We start from the raw sequence: 18,601 nt of genomic DNA, 5'->3' as shown, positions 1-18,601 counted from the left end.
GGTATTTAAGTGTGTTTTAGGGTATAGAAGAAACAGAGTTTGTCTGCTAAAATTTCATCTTTTAAAAAAACCAGAGGAGCGCCTCGGTGGCTCAGTAGGTTAAGTGTCCGACTTCAGCTCAGGTCATGATTTCACAGTTTGAGGGTTCAAGCCCCGCGTCAGGCTCTGTGCTGACAGCTCGGAGCCTGGAGCCTGCTTTGGATTCTGTGTCTCCGTCTCTCTCTGCCTCTCCCCTGCTCATGCTCTCTCTCTCTCTCTCTCTCAAAAATAAATAAAAACATTAAAAAAAAAAACCCAAAACCCAGCAACGCCAAGCTCAAATTTTAGGTACTTTATCTTTTTGTAGTGAGTCCAAAAAAACATAGCCAAGTACATTACTGCAGTCTTTCATGCATACATAGTTCATTAAAGGAAAAAGAAGCATCAGGCAATTTCATAATTAGATAATTAACAGACTCCTTAACATCATTAAACTAATACAACTACTTAGAGATTGAAAAAAAAATCCATTGCCACCTGATAGTACATTATAGCCCGCATATAAAAATACATCTAATCTAGGGGCACCTGGGTGGCTCAGTCGGTTAAGCGTCCAACTCTGGCTCAGGTCACGATCTCGCGGTTCGTGGGTTCGAGCCCCGCGTCGGGCTCTGCGCCGACAGCTCGGAGCCGGGAGCCTGCTTCGAATTCTGTGTCTCCCTCTCGCTCTCTGCCCCTCTCCCACCAGTGCTCTCTCTCTGTCTTTCAAAAATAAATAAATGTTAAAAAAATTGAAAAAATACATCTAATCTAGATAGACTTTAATAATTCAAAGGTAGAACTTTAGCATGTTACAGTAGACTCTTGATTAGTGCCTCATAGTTTTGAAGCCTGCCCTCTAGTCTTGTGTCAGGTTGAAGGAGAACTTTGAAGTTCAGGGAAACACTTAAATAGGTTTTCAGCGAGTATCTCCTGCCCTCCCCCATCCTGAGGACTTGATCTGCTTGTGAACGGGTCCTCCTCTCCAGGACCAGGGGGTGGACCGGAGGGCAGGATTTTCAGGTTTGAAGGTAGTTAAGCGGCTAAGATGAAATCATCTTTCTTTTTCCGCCTCCTGGGCAGAGAGGTTGGAAACCCCTCGGAGACACTTGCTGGTTGGCGGCTCTGGGATTCTACCTGACCATCCAGCAGGGCGCCTTTGCACAACTGCTCACTCCTGGGGAGAAATAGAGAGACTGAGAAATGCTTCTCAGTTGAGAAGCATTGTCTTCTCAGTTCCGTGAAAAGGAGCGACTCCGATTAGTGCACCTCTGAGCACAGAGAAGGCTGTGAGCCACACGGTCGCGCTCAGGAATTCTACGGATCCATTCTTACTTTGGTTTCTTTGAAGAGGACCTTGACTTACCGTAATGGGAAGGATGTTAACGGAAGACCATATGGTCTCATCTTTATCGTCTCCTCGCCTCTTAATGCCCAGAGTGTTTGCTAACTCCTCCTGGACACAAGCACGCCCTAGGATCCTTGTCACCATCGTTGCCATCATCATCGGACGGACCGAATTCATATCCACAAGGTGCGGTGTTAGATACTGAGAAGTGTGACCCTGACACTAATTGCTACCTTTCCTTAGCATTTCCCAAGGACAGGGACTGTGCGACCACGTTACATCCAGTCCTCACTCGATAAAATTCCCGTTTCCTTTTTTCTTAAATCATCAACTTTTTTTTTTTTTAACATTTACTTGTTTATTTTGAGACAGGGTATGCATGTGTGTGCATACTGGAGCATGAGCAGGGGAGGGGCGGAGAAGGGGAGAGAGAGAATCTCAAGCAGGCTCCGCGCTGTCAGCGCAGAGCCCGAAGTGGGGCTTGAACCCACGAACCGTGAGATCATGAGCTGAGCTGAAATCAAGAGTCAGACGCTTAACTGACTGAGCCTCCCAGACACCCCTATCAATTCCCATTTTCACATCTAGGGCGACTGAAGCTTGGCTGAGTTGCTAAAAAATGCCTCCCCGTGAAATAGCTACTAAGTGGTCAAGCGGGGGCCTGAGCCTCTCCCACTTGTAACCGATCGCTGTCAAGAGAATCAACAGGGACCCTCAGTGCCATTGAGTCGGAAAAGGTCAGACACAGGGCATTAAAGAAAATGTGCGTGATTGTAGTGGAGGGACACCTCCCCTATTCTCTCAAGTAATTCGTGAACTGTTCTTAATCATATTAAGTTCTAATTAAAAAGCTGCCTCTTCTTTTGAAGCAGAAAGGCCGTATCAGCCGCAAGGCTTTTTCGCACGTTGCTGCGAGCAGCCGTGTGAATTGCATCCTGCCGCCGCCGGCCTCGCGTGGGGAACACGATCATTCACGCTGGGTCCCTGCTCTCCCCGCAGAGCCGGGTAACTCAGGCTGGGCACAGTCCCTACATTACAGGTTAATTTGGCCTCTTCTGTAGAACAGCTCTGGTCTGACAGTTCACATTCTTCCTCTGGCATTTTCTTCGGTCCCTTGGAGGTCATTACCTGGCATGCGTTTCCGTGCGTTCTTGCTCACACGCGGGGATCCGTGTTCTCGGGTGATCGTCGTTACGAAGCGGGGCGCGGTTGGCGCACGAGGTGGGTCAGTAATGATGACGATGATGATGGTGATGAGCCTTGGGTCCAGACGCGGCCTGATGGGCCGGAGGGAGGTTTCACGTTACCAACGCCGGCCTGTGATTTCAGAGCCAGGCTGGGTCTGCTGTGCTTCTGTGGTTTGGTTCGGGCCCTTGCAACAACTCTCCACTCGCTCTTGTCCCCTCCCTCGTGCAACCACCGAACTTTGCAGAATGAGCCTTGTGTCCTCGTGCCAAGCAGAGGAAACCGGTCAGGGATGCTAGTGAGAACGGCAGCCCCCGTAAGGCGGTCACCCTCGACCACGAGGGGCAGTGAGACGTCATCACTCGTCACCGTCTGATGTGTTCCCTGGCTTCCCTCCAGGGCGGTCCCATGCCTTGCTTGTGGGTCTGGGGACTCTGCAAACCGCAGCAGTAAAGGACACTGAGGTTTGTCCGTCAGTTGCCCTGGGCAGGTTCAACCAGACGGCTGGGCAGAGTCTCACCGGAGAAGGACAGTGGGTCGTCACGACCGACCGGAGGCATCTCTTTGATCTTTCCCGTGCCGTCAGGCACGCGTGGAAAGTGAGTGGTGCAAGTCAGGGAGCTGGTGAGCATGGGAGACCATGCCATCCCAAGGAAGAAGTTTCGTCCGCCAGGTGGCACTTCCCGTGCATCCTTGGACTTGATCTGTTGGCGTTCTTCCTTTTGCCTACAGCTAGTTAAGGTTTGGTCAAATCATCTGGTTCTTTCTTCTGAAATTACTGAGGCAAAGATGAGATGAGATGAGATGAGATGAGATGAGATGAGATGAGATAAAGTTGAATTAAATTAAATTAAATTAAGCAAAAATAAAATACCACTTCTTGGAGAGACGTCTGGGTCCAGATATTCGAATGTGGAGCCAGGAAGGAGGGAGTTCATAGTCTTGGTTCAGATGCACCTGAGGTCTGCTGTCTGTTGTTTTGCAAACCTTCCGTTTTGCTGTTTCCGTTCCAAAAAGAGCAGCATTGACATTGACACCTGCCTTTGGGGATAGAACTGCTAAGCAGAACACTGGGATTCTTGAGAAGGAAAGAACACTGCTGAGGAAGGTGTTAGGAGGTGGGGAGGAGGTGGGAAAGCAGACGTTCGCTGCAAAGATTGTAAGGAGTGTGAAGGTGAATTCCATTGATCTTTTGGGAAGCCGCCTGCAGTGGGGATCAAAACACGGCATTCTCGGAGTCCTGCCCGCCATCCTGGGCCTCGTGGGATGGCGTTTATGGAGGAAGAAAGTTTAGGAACAAAGTAGAAACAAAGTGCCTTTGAAGAACGACTTCAATCCTGACGCGCTTGTCTCCAGAGGCCTCTAGAATAATAAACCAGAAGCAAACATCAACAGGAATTTGTATGACACATGCTGGACACTGACTCCAGCTGCTGCCTCCCTCCCAGACCCAGAGGCTTTGGAGGAACACGGTCAAAGTATCCTTTTGGCTAAAATTACACGGAGAAAAACGACAACCTTGTCCTCAAAAGTGGCATTAGTGTTTATGGCTGAGCAGAGGATGAAATGGGGCGGGAAGAAGGAGGGCCATGAGCAAATGGCCTGCTTGGGCAGTAGTTCGCACGTTCCCACCCTCGCTCCACGATCTATGCCCTCATTAGCAGCTGTGTCCTTGGACAGTGAGCATGTTGCTTGCTTGCTGGGGGTCCAGCCCACCTGTACCGGGGTAGGTTTCTCTTGTTGCCAGTGAGTTGGCCTGATGGTAAAGCAAAAACAAAAACAAAAACTCCCCAAAACAAACCCCCAAACCCAAAAACTTTTGCATATAAACATGACTTTTCTGGGAAATTAGGAGAAAGAGTCATAGATCTTGTGTTGAGGTAAGAGAATGGAGAATATATTCGAATAGTTTAAGGACAAGCCAGAGAGAAGGACGGCATCTGGGTTATGGTTGGCACACATTAGGTTCTTCAGCCAGCTAGAACAAATACGGTTGGGGAACTCTAATAACCTTAGATTTGGAAGGGTTTGTGTCATGATAATGGTATAATGGGCAACTAGCTCACTTAGACAAAGTAAACGTAGCATGGACCCAGCTCAACTTTGTTACTTGACTGTTTTTGCTTTGGTTGAATTCTTTTCATTCATTTACGTAACTCACAAATACCTGTCCAGCCCTTACCGTGAAGTAAGCACTGTTTGAGCCACGGAGGGATTAAAGATGGAAAGAAAGAGTATTTCCCCTCAAGGACCTGACAGTCTAGCAGAGAAGTAGTTCTCCAAATAGAAACTACAGAAGTAAGATCGCTCCTGGAATGCAGGTCTAGGATAGCAGGATAATGACACCATCGGATCTGCCTTCTAGTAAAATCGTCTTGGGGGGAGGTGGGTTGAGGTCAAGGCTAGAATCAGGGAGACCGTGGTGGTGTGAGAAGTGTTTACAGCTTTATCACGACAGTGGACGTGAACAGAGGCACCATAAAGGGCTCTCAGAAAGTACCATCTACATTTGGCAGTTGGATTGGAGGGGAAAGGGGGAGACAAGAAAGGTTCTAGATTTCTGGCCTGGGTGCCTGAATGGATAAGGATGCTATGTAAACTTTGATAGTGATTGTTGGAATAAGAGTACGTTTAAGGGCCAATAAAATTAAGTTTGAATTGTCAGTTTGAAGAGTATTTATTGGGGTGATGTCTTCCAGGGGGGGTATGGGATATAAGGGCTTTGGAGTTCAGGAGAAAGACCAGCAGAGACAAAAAGAGAGAATTCCCAGTCACCAGGATATAGATAGCTATTGAAGCCATGGGCTTGGATGCCATTGCCTGGGGAAGATTTCATCATAATTTTTTAGATCAGTCTACCAGAAGACAGTGGGGAGGTCAACCTTAAGAAAGTCATCAGTCTAAGACATGCTTAGGGGATGTGTTAGGACGCCCCTTTTCCCAAAACTCCCCTAGAGGAAGTAGAGCTGTAAAGGGGTTGGAGAACCATCTTCCAGAGTTTTCCGTGTTCCTTTCTGGCAGTGAGAAGTTGGGCACGTATTTGCCCTAACCCTCCTCCTCCTAAGGAACGTTATCAGTCGCCCAAGTGTTTTCTTGAATTCCTCCCCATGGCAGATGTGCAGGAGAAATCATTTTGTTACTATTTTTGAGAGATGAGGATGTTTGGGGCACCGAACCTTCACCTTCAAAGGTGAGGATGCAAATGTCGCCCAAATACCAATAGCCTACTTTTCGTACGTGCTGAAGTGAAAATTAGGACGTTCAAGATAGAGATTCAGCTTGTGCAGGGTTCCTGCTGTTCCCAGGCGATTGTTTCCCAAGCTCACAGGGTGAACGAGGACTAGATGTAGGAATGTCTTTGAAACCCAGGGAGTAGGCAGCAAGCCAGACTGTGGGGCTTAATTCATTCCTTCCCAGGGTCCAGGTTTCTTCGGGAGCAAGCTGACCCCAAGGGCGCTGCCCTAGCCTATCTCCCGGGGCCACTGCAAACCTTTTTGTGCTCGTGACAGAAGAGATTGGCATGTGTGAGCCTTCCATGGCTCTGAAGCCTCCTTTTCTCTTTTCTTCCTGTTTAGGACTCCTCTCCCCCGAGCAGCATCTTTTCCCCAGCGCGTACAGAAAGCCGTGTCTGTTGACCATTCCCCTTTGAAGTTTTGAGTCGCGCTAAAATATTTATAACGTACGGACAAACCCTTGCAAAGGGTTTTAGTTTCCACAAGCTATATGTCTTGACTAATTGGGGCTTTTTAAAAAAAATGTTTGCTTATTTATTTTGAGAGAGAGAGAGCACAGGTGGGGGGAGGGCAGAGATAGAGAGAATTTCAAGCAGGCTCCCTGCTTGTCAGCACAGAGCTCAACGTGGGGCTCCATTTCTCAACTGTGAGATCATGACCTGAGCCAAAATCAAGAGTCAGACGCTTAAGCGACTGAGCCACCCAGGCTCCCCAACTAACTGAGGCCTTTTGCTGATAAGCACCCGCATAGGGTTTCAGATCAAGGGTGGCTTAATTTAGGGAACGCCTCTGACATCAGCCAGCAATTGTATCTCGTTGAAGAGTCGATCTCAGCTTTCCTCCGGAGGAGACAGCAGAGGCTCTTTGCTGCTTCTGGGTGTCTGTGGTCATGTGCATTGTACTGATAGAGGGCTTTGCTGCAGCATTCACGGCTGGTTTTGTTGACGCCTCTGGAACCAGGTGGGGAGCGCTGAAATTCCGTGGGACCCATGTGTGTTGATTGGTCCTGGACCGGAGGTGGCAGCAAAGGGTCGTGGCATCCAGGAACCAGGAAGGTCCCCTGGACTGTGAACTTGTGGGAGACAGGAATTGTTTTCACGCATCCTGAGGTCCCCAACCTAGCGCAGGGCCTGGCCAACAGACGTTCTTTGTTAAATGTTAGACGCTGAACGGCAAAACAGCAGTGAGCTGAGTGAAGAAGGTACTGCTTCAAGGGAGGGCAGTAAAAACCAAGAAGAGGGGCACCTGGGTGGCTTGGTCTGTCGAGCTCGGGTCATGATCTCGCGGTTCATGAGATCGTGCCCCGCATCGGGCTCTGTGCTGACCTCGTGGAGCCTGCTTGGGATTCTCTCTGTCCCTCCCCGCTCACGCGTGCACACACACACACACACACACACACACACACACACACACTCACACTCTCTCTCTCTCTCTCAAAATAAATATTGAAAAACAAAACAAAACAAGAAGAAAAGGAGAAAGGAACCCCCAGAAGCAGGCTTACGCCATTTCTGGAGCATGGATGTGACCCCCCGCCTGAGCTGCAGATGTCAGACTCAAATCTAGATTCTATAGGGATCTAGAAGTGCGGATGGGACCGGACTTCTATCTGCCTCCTCACTGTGACGCCTCTTCCTGATGATTGGATTAACACAAACGTTCTAAATCAGCCATTCGTTTGAGGCTTCCTGAAACCAAATAGTTTGGCGTCTTGAAAGCATGAGCTATATGGGTTGCGGGTTGCTTTTGAATGCCCGTCTCTGATTTCTTACTCTGTCTCTGGTTACGTAGTAGAACGTGGGGATAAATAAATGACCTCGAAACAACGAAAGGATAAAATACGGCCTGGTCATTAAAAAAAATCACATTTTCAAATGACATGTACTGATAAGGGAAAATGCTCGTTTTGTAATGTTGTATGAAAAAGCGGGAACCTGTGTCTGGGCACAGATGGGGGCTCAAATAAATTTCTTTTGAATAAATGACTATTGCCTAGATGAGCGAGGCGAAAACTGTGCACAAAACCCCATGAGTCCATCGATGAATATGACTCTTCGGCTCTGAAAAGCACGACCTAGGGTTTGAGACGTCTGGGTGTAGTCCAAGCTACTAACCTTTTTGGAGCTCAGTTTCCTCATCTGAACACCGAAGTGACAGCCTGCTCCAGAATGGTCCCTGAGGGGTCCTTTAGCCCACCGGGGGTCCCACATGCTCGGAGTTGTGATCTGACTCTGGACAGAGCAGCTGTCACCGGGAAGGATGCCACCGGGCAGGTCTCACACGGCTCGCAGCACTTTGTCAACCGGACTCGATCAACCTTGACCTCTTATTATTTCCCGTCATTTTAGGTGACTGTCTTGAGTTTCTGCCTCCTGAGCCACCCCTTCCTGCCGCCGTGTAAAGGGGCCTCTTGATTTATTAATCAGTTAATCAGCGCCTGCTGAGGAGCTATTCAGGGTAGTTAAACAGGGAAAACAAAACGCTATAGCACGTAATCAAGACGGATCGTAATTAAGAACAGCTCTCCCACCGCCGATCTTTCTTCCTGCCCACCCAGGTGCCCCCCCCCCCCAAACTGCCTCTCTTACCCACAGCTCATCAAGCCCCATTCAATCCTGAGGGCCCCCCCCCTTTCCCATGAAACCAGACAGTAAGTTTCAGAAGGGCAGACTTTTCTTCTAATGTCCTAGAGGAAAATGAGCCTCATCAATTATTTGCAGCAAATTTTGGATCTCAAAAGTTCAGTCAGGCCCCCAAAATGACATATGGCTCCGTCTGTATATACACGTGCCATACTCTCTTGTCCCGATTTCTCCACGGCCAGAGTCACGGAGCTGGAAGGATCTTACGGCAAGGATCGGCCATGGCCTCTGGTGACAGACGAGGGGCTCGGCGAGGCCAATTAGCTTGTCCAAAGTCACACGGCTAGTTAGTAGCAGAACTGGAATTAGAACTCAAATATTCTGGTAAACGGTTAACAGCCCTCATGCTTATTTCTCTGCGAAATCCTGTTTTCCTATAAAAATGAACATAAAGTGAATGAAAGAAATCATCCTCATTAACTTCATTTTCTGATTTCTTTTAAACTTTTATTTGTTTTGAGAGAGAGAGAGAGCGTGTATGTGTGCCAGTAGGAGAGGGGCGGAGAGGGAGAGGGAGAGAGAGAGAATCCCAAGCAGGCTCCGTGCTGTCAGCACAGAGCTCAGTGTGGTGCTCGATCTCACGAACCGTGAGATCATGACCTGAGTGGCAATCAAGAGTCAGACACTCAACCGACTGAGCCACCCAGACACCCCCTGATTTCTTTTAGGCAAGGGTTTCCGAGCTAAAGAGTTTTGAATAGTAGTTTTAGACGATGCTTGTGGGGACAGGTGTCTTGGACTGTTTGTCATGGAGGTATTTTTCTTTGAATTGGTGAGGATATCAGACACGTGTATCCAGCTTGCCACGGAGCAGATGGTCAACGGGGAATCTGCAGGGGCTGCTGGGCTTCTGGTCCAGAATCTGTTCAGTTTGGTTTCTTTCCAGTGGCACTAAGCACACAGCACTAATGAGGCCAAGACTTTCTTAGAATAGAATCTCCATCAATCACCAGCGTTCCATGGCCTGCGGGGGGGTCAGGGGACCACGTGCATCAGTCGGGGCTGACGGCACTCACCCCTCACTCCCTGTAATTCTTCAGTGGACACGTGGAGAAGAATCTGGAATGTTCTTTGGCCATCCTGGTGAGGAGGATGCTTAGAAATCTTTTTTTTTTTTTAATTATTCCTAATGTCTCCACCATAATAATCTCCTATGTATCAAAGGTATTTGTCCACTAGAGGCTTTTCTGCCAGCCCGGCTGCTCACGTCTGTTGGAGGTCTATCAGACAGTCAGACTCTGAATACATCTAGGGCTTAACTCCTAAGCCAGACATCTGAATTGCACTTGCCAGCCTTGAGTTACAGGTTCTCCTGTTTTGTTTTGCTTGTGTGCTCTCCAGGACCCTGCTTTCTCGGCCGTGATTCACGACAAGCTCCAGGTCCCCAACACCATCCGGAAGGCATGGAATGACAAGGACAACCGCTGTGACATTTGTGCCACACACCTGAACCAGCTGAAGCAGGAGGCCATCCAGATGGTGGTGACCTTGGAACAGGCAGCTGGCAGTGAGCATTACGATGGCTCGCCCGGCTCGCCCCCAGCCCTCTCCAACATGCCCACCCTGGTGGGGTCCCGGCACATGGGTGGGCTGCAGCAGCCCAGAGATTGGGCCTTTGTGCCTGCCTCCTACGCCTCCCCCAACTACACGGCTTTCGTCACCAACAAGCACAGCAGCAAACCCAACAGCCTCGGGGTCAGCAACGGGGCCGAGAAGAAGAGTGGGTCCCCAACCCACCAGGCCAAGGTCAGCCTTCAGATGGCCACCAGTCCCAGCAATGGGAACATCCTCAACTCAGTGGCCATTCAGGCTCACCAGTACCTGGATGGCACCTGGTCCCTGTCGAGAACCAACGGGGTCACCCTGTACCCATACCAGGTAAGTAGCCTCTGGGCAAGTTAGAATAGGGTTGGTTGGGGTCCGTGCAGAGAAGTGGGTTGCACTTCCTGTCTTTGCTCTTTTCCTTCTGGGGACTCCCCAACTCAGAGCCCAATGTTTCCATGTGGCCCCCCACTGGCCATTGCTAAATAAAGATGAAACATATGAGGGGCCAGTGATCCATGGTAGCGCTCTGCTTCCAATGTCTGGACCCTCTAAAAAAGGTGTAGACTCCCTTCCTAACCCCTTCTGCCTTGTTGGACCATAACCCTTTTCTATCTGCAACTCACTTTAAATACGGTTGGGATTAGGTTACCAAGTGTCTTTCCGTTTTCTTATTTTTTCTTTTTCAGTTGTTTAAATTAGCACATACTCCCGAGTTTCCCTATAGAAATTAAGGGAGCAGGTCCTAAATCTGCCAAGGAATCTTAAAAAATTGTCTTAACTTTTCTTGGGTGAGTTTTCTGTTGGATGAGGGTTGGGTTTGCCATATGTGTTCTCTGTGTCCCCTGCATCAGTCATGTGGCAAGCAGCAGAAAGCATTGAAGTCCCTGTGGATTGGAGGGGTGGCCATGGTCACAGAGTGTATTAGTCAGGAGATCTCACTGGTGTAACGAATGATCCCAGGTTATTTCTTACTCATGGCCCTGTTGTATCGGGTGTTTGGTGCCTGGCCTTCCACTCGTTTCCATGTCACCATCTTCCAGGGGCCTCAGAGTCTGACACTAGATCTTGTACAAGCAGCCAAGGAATGAGGGAAGAGAGAGATTGTGGAGAATCTCATGGGGGGACTTGAGGGACCCAGCCTGGAAGGGACATAGGTAACTTCGTCCACATTCCAGTGGCAAGAATCCAGGCTTTTGGCCTCACCTTCCCTCAGTGGAGGCAGGGAAAGCCAATCTGACCATGTTCCCAGGGGAAAAAAAAAGAAACAAGTTGAGAGAACACAGTATGGTTTTGTTACGTGGGGCAAAGGTACGGGGGAACATAAAATGCGTTAAATGTGGCTGATCAAATTCCTGGTGACTTTTCTAGAGTGGAAGAGGGAGTATAGATGGCTTGTCTTGATATCTTGAAGGAAAGAGGGGAGCCTGGATCCTTATCTCAAGAAGTTAGCATTCTTGGATCGCCAGACTGCCATTTACTGGGTGCTTTGTAGTTTGCAAAATATGGGGCGCACATCATTTTATTTAACCTCACAGTAGACCTGTGAGCGGGCAGGACGGATGTTAGATCTTCCTTTTATAGACGGGGAACACAATGCTTAGAGAAATCGAATGACCTGCGGCCACACAGTTGGGGACAGAGCCAGCACTGGCTTGCCACTTCTAACTTTCCCCCAGCTTTACCCCAGAGCAGTGTCCCGTCAACATCTTTCCCAGATATGGCTCCTTTCCAGACCCGACATACCAAAGAAAATCACTCCTGTGTTGACCTGCAGGGACCTACCTGCCACTTTACTTTGGGGTGGAATTTTCTGGATTGTGAGTATAAAAAGCCAGCGGCCCCCTGGATGGGGCTTTATCATCTAACGCTTGAACATAACCATGGAAGGCGGGAACAGAATAGCCTCTTTCCGCTGTTGAGTAACATACCTTTTCTGTTAGAGATTTTAAATATATTATGTTGAAAACTAATAAAAAAGTATTATGTTTCCTATAAAACAACATACAAAAAATACAAACAAGTATAAATAAGACTAAAAATCAACATCACCCAGAAATGGACTCTATACCTGTTGGGTATGTTTCCTCCCAGGATTTTATACAAGCCCAATTTATACAATTGTGATTATGTTTAATTCTGTGATCTGCTTTCCGCTTAATATTGCTGGGTGCATTTTCCCGTGCCATTATATATTTTTTTCTAGAATAGGATCCTTAATGGTAGCATAGTATGCCATTATATAAATATGATCCATTATCTGAGTGTGGCCTAATTTATATACCCAAGCACCAATTATTAGAGTTTCAGTTTTCGCTACTATAAATAAAATGCTCGGGTGCACATTCTTGTACTCGGGTCGTATTTTCAACACACCCTGAGTTGTGTGAGGCACGTACTCATGTTACACAGACGACTCATGTTACACCTTCCTGGGCCCCAGAGCACTTGTGACATATATCAGGTGCTAGTTAGAAGATTCAGCTGCTGCACAGCACTAATGAGCAAGGATGAGGGATTGGGCCTTGGTGCTTTCCTAGAAAATAGTCAAAGTGTTAGGAAAGTGTGTATGGGGTGGGTGGGCAGGGTAAAGATGCTGCTTGAAAGCAAGATTAAGGATATTTGATGATTTTTTTTTTTTTTTTTTTACTTGTGCCTGATTAGTGTTGCTCCTCCTCTTCCGTGTCTGCTGAAAAAGAATGTCCTGCCCCATCACAGATGTTTATTAAGCTCTAACCAAGTGCTGGACACTGTGCTAGGTGTCGGTGGGGCTCCCACGTTGGGCTAGAACCCCAGGTTCCGGTCCCGTGGTCTTTACGGGGTCGGGCGGGTGAACCACCCAGTGTCAGCCGGGGAGGTGAGTGCGGGGGTGAGAGAGCGCACAGGAGGGCTCACAGTGCAGCCCGTGGGCGAGGCCGATGCAAGGATGATTCACACAAGCCACCGACTTGAGAATTTCCTGGGTAAATTCGAATGCTTCTTTCTGACTCCAGAACAGGCTAATTCGTGCATTTCGGCCTAGTCGATAAAGGGATCAAAGGGAATCTGTCTGGGATGAAGAGATTTGGTGCCTGGCTGTGAATCGGTGCCCCCGTGTCATGACCGTGTCATCCTGATGCCCTGGGCTAGGCGATCGGCGTCTGGCCAGACTGAGTGTCTCCCATTACGGACATCTCCCTGCCATAAATATTCTGCAGCTCACAGGATAGCCAGCTCAGCAGACACGGCTGACTGTTCTGAAAGCTGACCTCGCTTTTCCTGCCCACCCACGCTCCTGCTTCCCTCCGCACAGAGCAGGTAGCCCTCTGGACCGGTGCCAGGGCTGTTCGCTGAGCAGAGAAGCATCTAGACTTTGTTGCTGCTGAAACCTGGAGCCTGCAGAAACGTGGGAGAAGAGGACGTTGTCCTTCTCCCATTTAAGTGCAGGGAGGATGACCAAGATGAGGACAGGCTTTCCAACACTGACAGGGTGAAACCTTCACATGGGTGATAGGAAGGTCCCTCACATTCCTCAAGCCCCCCGTTACCCACACCAAAGCGCAACAATCTCCAGTTGTCTTTCACAGAAAGACCTTCTGCTATTGGCTTGTAGGCGATTAGCCCAATCTGTATACGTACATGGAAAGCAGAAAGTACTCTAGAACCTTCCTTGGACCACATGGATTTTGACTTTGAAAAGACATGTCTGGGTTAGTTCCTTGTAGTCAACCACAGGTTAATTCCATCTTTTTTTTTTTTCTAAGTTGAATAATCCCTTGGAGTAAATCCATTTTATTTGTTTTGTCTTCTTTTTTAATGTTTACCATTTATTTTTGAGAGAGAGAGGGCGAGTGGGGGAGGGGCAGAGAGAGAGGGAGACACAGGATCGGAAGCAGGCTCCAGGCTCCGAGCCGTCAGCACAGAGCCCGACGCGGGGCTCGAACTCTGGTTACCATGAGGTCATGACCTGAGCGGAAGTCAGACGCTCACCCGACTGAGCCACCCAGGTGCCCCTGATTCCATCTTTTTGAAAGGCAGCTGCTTTTGCATGATTTCTAGTCATTATAGTAAACACCCGCAGGGAACACTGCACACACAGCACTCAGAATCAACAGAATGTTGTGATTCCAATCCAGAATCACAGAATCCAGTTCCCTAGAGTGGTTCACTGTCTTTTGCATCACCGTGGGAGAATTGGAGACCTTCCTACCTGGGTCAAGTCCATGGCGCCACCCGTTGGTGAACCTCAGTTGAGTAGCTTAACGTCTTAGTCCCTTTCCTCACCTATGGAATCCCGACGTTGTGAGGTTGTTGGACAAGAGTCAAGAAAAATATGAAAACATTTTATAAGCTCTGGGGCAGGGATGCAATTATTAGGGATCTATTTGAATCCCCTCATTTGCCAGAAGAGAAGCCTGAGGCTGGGAGGTAGGAAGTTTTTTGTGTTCACTCTTTCCTAAATCTTAGTTTGATCTCTCTTGCTAGATTACAAACCCGTTGAGAACCCGATGCCTTTTATTCTTATGTCGCTCACAGCAGCTAACCCGTGCAAAAGTGTCTGCTCCTTAGAGACAATGCCAATCTCAGGGAAACACTAAAGGTGTTTCTCATGTCTGGCCCTAGGTTCAGGAAAACATTCCAGGCCAAAGGACCTCTTGAGACCCCAGGAGTTTTGGTAGAAACCACCAGTTTATGGGCACCAAGCTTACGTTTAACCTGAAGTATCTTCAACCTGAAGCATCTTAACGATACTCAGTAGATCCTTGGGCGCAACGCAAAGAATCCGGGTGGCATTTGATGTCACACTCAATACAGGGGCACTTGAAGGGATAGGAGAACTTTATTTCCTAGGACTTCAATAAAGTCAACATGTCAAGACAATGTAAGATGATGTTAGATTAATTCACGAATCGTAAATCCATAATGGATCATTAACGTGATAGAGTATTGAGTGTGCATTCCTTGGGTTAAAGGAAAACGTCTCTGGTGTAAAAATTATCCTGCTTTCTCAAAAAGCATCCATTGGAATCCACGCCAGAGACCGTGGTAGACGGAACTATGGCTGAAGTCGGCGTGGGATTGTCTGTTTCCAGAAGACGACTGTGCCTAGTAAGTCACAGGTGTTTTTGGAGTTGACATTTTAGGTTGCGGGCAAGAGGACTGCGGTAGCTCCAGCAGCCTACGAGCGAGTCAAGGCTCGCTAAGCCACGAGGCTCGTGCGGTACCTCAACTTGCTCTTGAGAGGTCAGACAAACTTGGGAGGACGTGCTGCTGGTCCTTTTGACGGAGGATTTCCGAGCGCCTCTGCAAGAGGAGGGGAGGAAGATTCTGCTCGCTAGTGCGCCCATACTCAGAGCCTTTGCTTATGACTTACGATGGCTTTGTGGACACCAGAAGCACGTGTTCTAGGGTAGCCGAGCTCGAGGGACGGGGTGTGCATGTGCTCCTTCCTGCTGAGCTACTTTCTAGGCAGGAGCGGGGACAGGTGTTTGCAGCCCCTGGGGGAGCAGAAGACTCTCATTCATGTTCTTCACTCGGACAACTTGTCCCCTAACATATGCACAGTGCCCTTCTCGGGCCAGCCCCGGTGTCAGCTTCCTGCCCTGTGTTTGCTGCTGCTTCTGCTGAGCCAGGGCGACGGCATAATGTCACCATTTGACAAATGACAACATCAAAACCACTTATTTTTAACATGATGGGTTTTTGTTTCCCACCTATTTATAGATGATCAGAGGAGTATTATTTACCTTTATGCTTTTTGACAAACTGGGAACACAAGGAAAGGAAGTAGATTGTATATTCAGTCATGGGCAGAGCGTCTCTGGAGGATACGGTGCTCAGGGTGAAATTCCAGAAGGGTCGTCGTATCTTAGGGATGTGGGCAGGGCTGCGGTCTGAAGCAAACACCCCAACTGCAGCAGGAAATTTCAAAAATACTCTCTCCCTTGGTGTGGTAGGCTGAATAGGCCCCCTGCCCCAAAGATGTTCATATCCTAATGCCTGGAAAAGGAAGCCTGTGGATATGTTTCCTTACACAGTAAAAGGGGCTTGGCAGATATGATTCAGCTGAGGATTCGGGGGGAGATCACCCTGGATTATCTGGATGGGGCCAGCATAATCACAGAGGCCCTTATAAGAAGGAGACAGGAAGGACCGTCAGAGGCAGAGGCGATGTAGGGACAGAAGCAGAGGTCAGAGAGGAGAGAAGGGCTTTGGAGGTAGAGGAAGGGGCCGCAAGCCACGAGCAAAGCCAGCTTCTAAAAGCTGGCAAAGGCGAGGAATCCTCTCCTAGAGCTTCCAGAAAGAGCCAGCCCGGCAGACCCATTCCAGACGCCCGACCTCCAGAACGTCAGCGAACAGAAAATGGAGCATAAATCTGTGTTACTCTAAGCTGCTCAATTTGGGGTAATTTGCTTCAGCAGCAACTGGAAACTAATGCACCCGGGAAACATTTGGTAGCTGAGAAGCGTGGCGGGAGCAGCGAGGTGAGGTCTTTGGACGAGGAGCCGCTCGAGAACGACCAGACATTACCCTGCGGATCGGACAGTGTGTCAGCAAGTCCGCTGATTTTCTGAGGGTGCCTTCCCCAGGATGAGAGGTCACTCCTCCTGCAGGGTTGGCCTCTAGTGGTCTCGGATTTCCCCCTTGTTGTAGCTTGCTGGTAACCAGCACACCACGGTGACTCTGCATTGGCCACTGTAATTACCACCATGGAAGTCTCGAGAGAGAATCCCAAGCAGACTCCGCGTCGTCAGCACAGGGCCGACGCGGGGCTCAAACTCACAAACCGTGAGGTCGTGCCGTGGCTGAAACCGAGAGTCAGACGCTCAACCGACTGAGCCACCCAGGCGCCCTGGTATCCTCTTTACGTTTCGTGGGAAGACAGCCGTTGGAGATTTCGGAACAGGGGAACGAAAAAGTTTCCTTGCTCTACGGCAGGAATTGTTTGAAAAATTTTTTAAATGTATATTATTTATTTTTGAGAGAGATGGAGCTTGTGTGAGTGGGGGAGGGTTAGAGAGAAAAGGAGACACAGAAATTCGAAGCCGGCCCCGGACTCCGAGCTGTCAGCACAGAGCCCGATGTGGGGCTCAAACCCACAAACCGTGAGATCGTGACCTGAGCAAGTGCGACGCTTAACCTGCTGAGCCACCCAGGTGCCCCTCAGCAGCAGGAATTTTTAACCGCCCGCTAGAATCACTTGAGAGCTTTAAGGAACTACCACTGCCTGAGCCACACCCCACACCGAGTGTATCAGAAAATCTGGGGGTGGGACCCAGGCCTGGCAGTTTGAACTGCCAGGGTCAAGAACCACAGCTTTAAAGAAGAGTTTACCTGGCAACGGTGTCAAGTCCAGGGAAGAGAACAAAGGTGACAGATGACAGATTGCAGACAGATAGTATATTTGTTTCTAAAGCCACCATAACAAATTAGCACAAACTAGGCGGCTTCGATCAACAAAAACGTATTCGCTCACAGCTCGGGAGCCTAGGGGTCCCAGATCAAGGTGGGGCCGTGCTCCCTCTGAAGACTCTAGAGGGGAATCCTTCCTTGTCCCTTCCAGCGTCCTGCTGGCCACAGGGCCTTGCGGCTGCTTCACAACAGTCCCAACCTCTGCCTTCCGCGGACGCCTCCTCCGGGGTCTCTCTCCGTCCTCTCCTTGTATTGTAAGGACACCAGTCACTGGATTAAGGGTCCACCCTAATCCGGGAAGACCTCATCTCCATCCTTCACCAACTACGTCTACAAAGACCCAATTCCAAATCATGTCACAGGGCCCGAGCTGCGAGTGCATTCAGGGGCGCCGCGATTCGGCCCACTACAGACAGGTGACAGGTGGAAAGATGGGCGAAAGGTGAAGGCAGGGCTGGGGGTATGGGGAGCCTTTCCGGTTGAGCCACTTCGGAAACAGGAGCAGGGGCACAAGTTTACGGTGGCCAGCGGTGAAGGAGTCCCGTTCTCGTCCTTTGGAGAGAGAGAACGGGGAGGGGGAAGGGCACAAAGGGTAAAGCAGAGAGAGGCAGGGAGACATCGTACCCACAGACACCCTTACACAGACGCAGGGGGACAAAATGAAGCAGCTGCTCAGACAGACAAGGTCGAGTGACCAACTTACAGGTGTGGGCTTTTTGTGGAGTAACAGCTTCCTCTTCTGAGCTTATAAAATACCTTCAGCGTCCGTTTGCGCTGCCCAGACACAGGGGCAAATGTAAATAGCACTTTGGGGAACGTTACCCTTGGGGGGGAGACCTCACCTGGCCGGTGCTGGGGGGCGGGAGGTCCCTTCCTTTTCTGCTGACCAAACTGGTGGCTGGGGTTAACGTGGTGGGATGGTCCATATATATATATATATATATATATATATATATATATATATTTAATGTTTGCGAGAGAGAGAGAGAGAGAGAGAGAGAGAGAGAGAGCGCGCAAGTGGGGGGAGGGGCAGAGAGAGAGGGAGACACAGAATCTGAAGCAGGTTCCAGGCTCCGAGCTGGCAGCCCAGAGCCTGACACGGGGCTCGAACTCACGAACCACAGATCGTGACCTGGGCCGAAGTTGGACACTTAACCAACTGAGCCACCCAGGCGCCCTGTTTTTTTCTTTTTCTTCAGCAATATTTCTAGGCCCCAGAGGGAGGTGGTGGGCATGGGGCG

At 49.3% G+C, this 18,601-nt stretch overlaps 1 protein-coding gene across 1 annotated transcript in view; it reads left to right on the top strand.

Annotated features, from left to right (window-relative positions):
- KIF26B (kinesin family member 26B) overlaps positions 1–18,601 on the top strand; it is a 457,099-nt gene that overhangs the window by 161,901 nt on the left and 276,597 nt on the right. Inside the window, 1 exon segment of the mRNA XM_032591791.1 lies at positions 9,768–10,304. Within this exon segment, the coding sequence (XP_032447682.1) occupies positions 9,768–10,304 (537 nt within the window).

The sequence above is a fragment of the Lynx canadensis genome, chromosome F1, assembly GCF_007474595.2.
Source record: "Lynx canadensis isolate LIC74 chromosome F1, mLynCan4.pri.v2, whole genome shotgun sequence".
In the NCBI taxonomy this organism is placed as follows: Eukaryota; Metazoa; Chordata; class Mammalia; order Carnivora; family Felidae; genus Lynx; species Lynx canadensis.
Note: the sequence above shows the minus strand (reverse complement) of the source record. Positions and strands in the feature narration are given on the sequence as shown.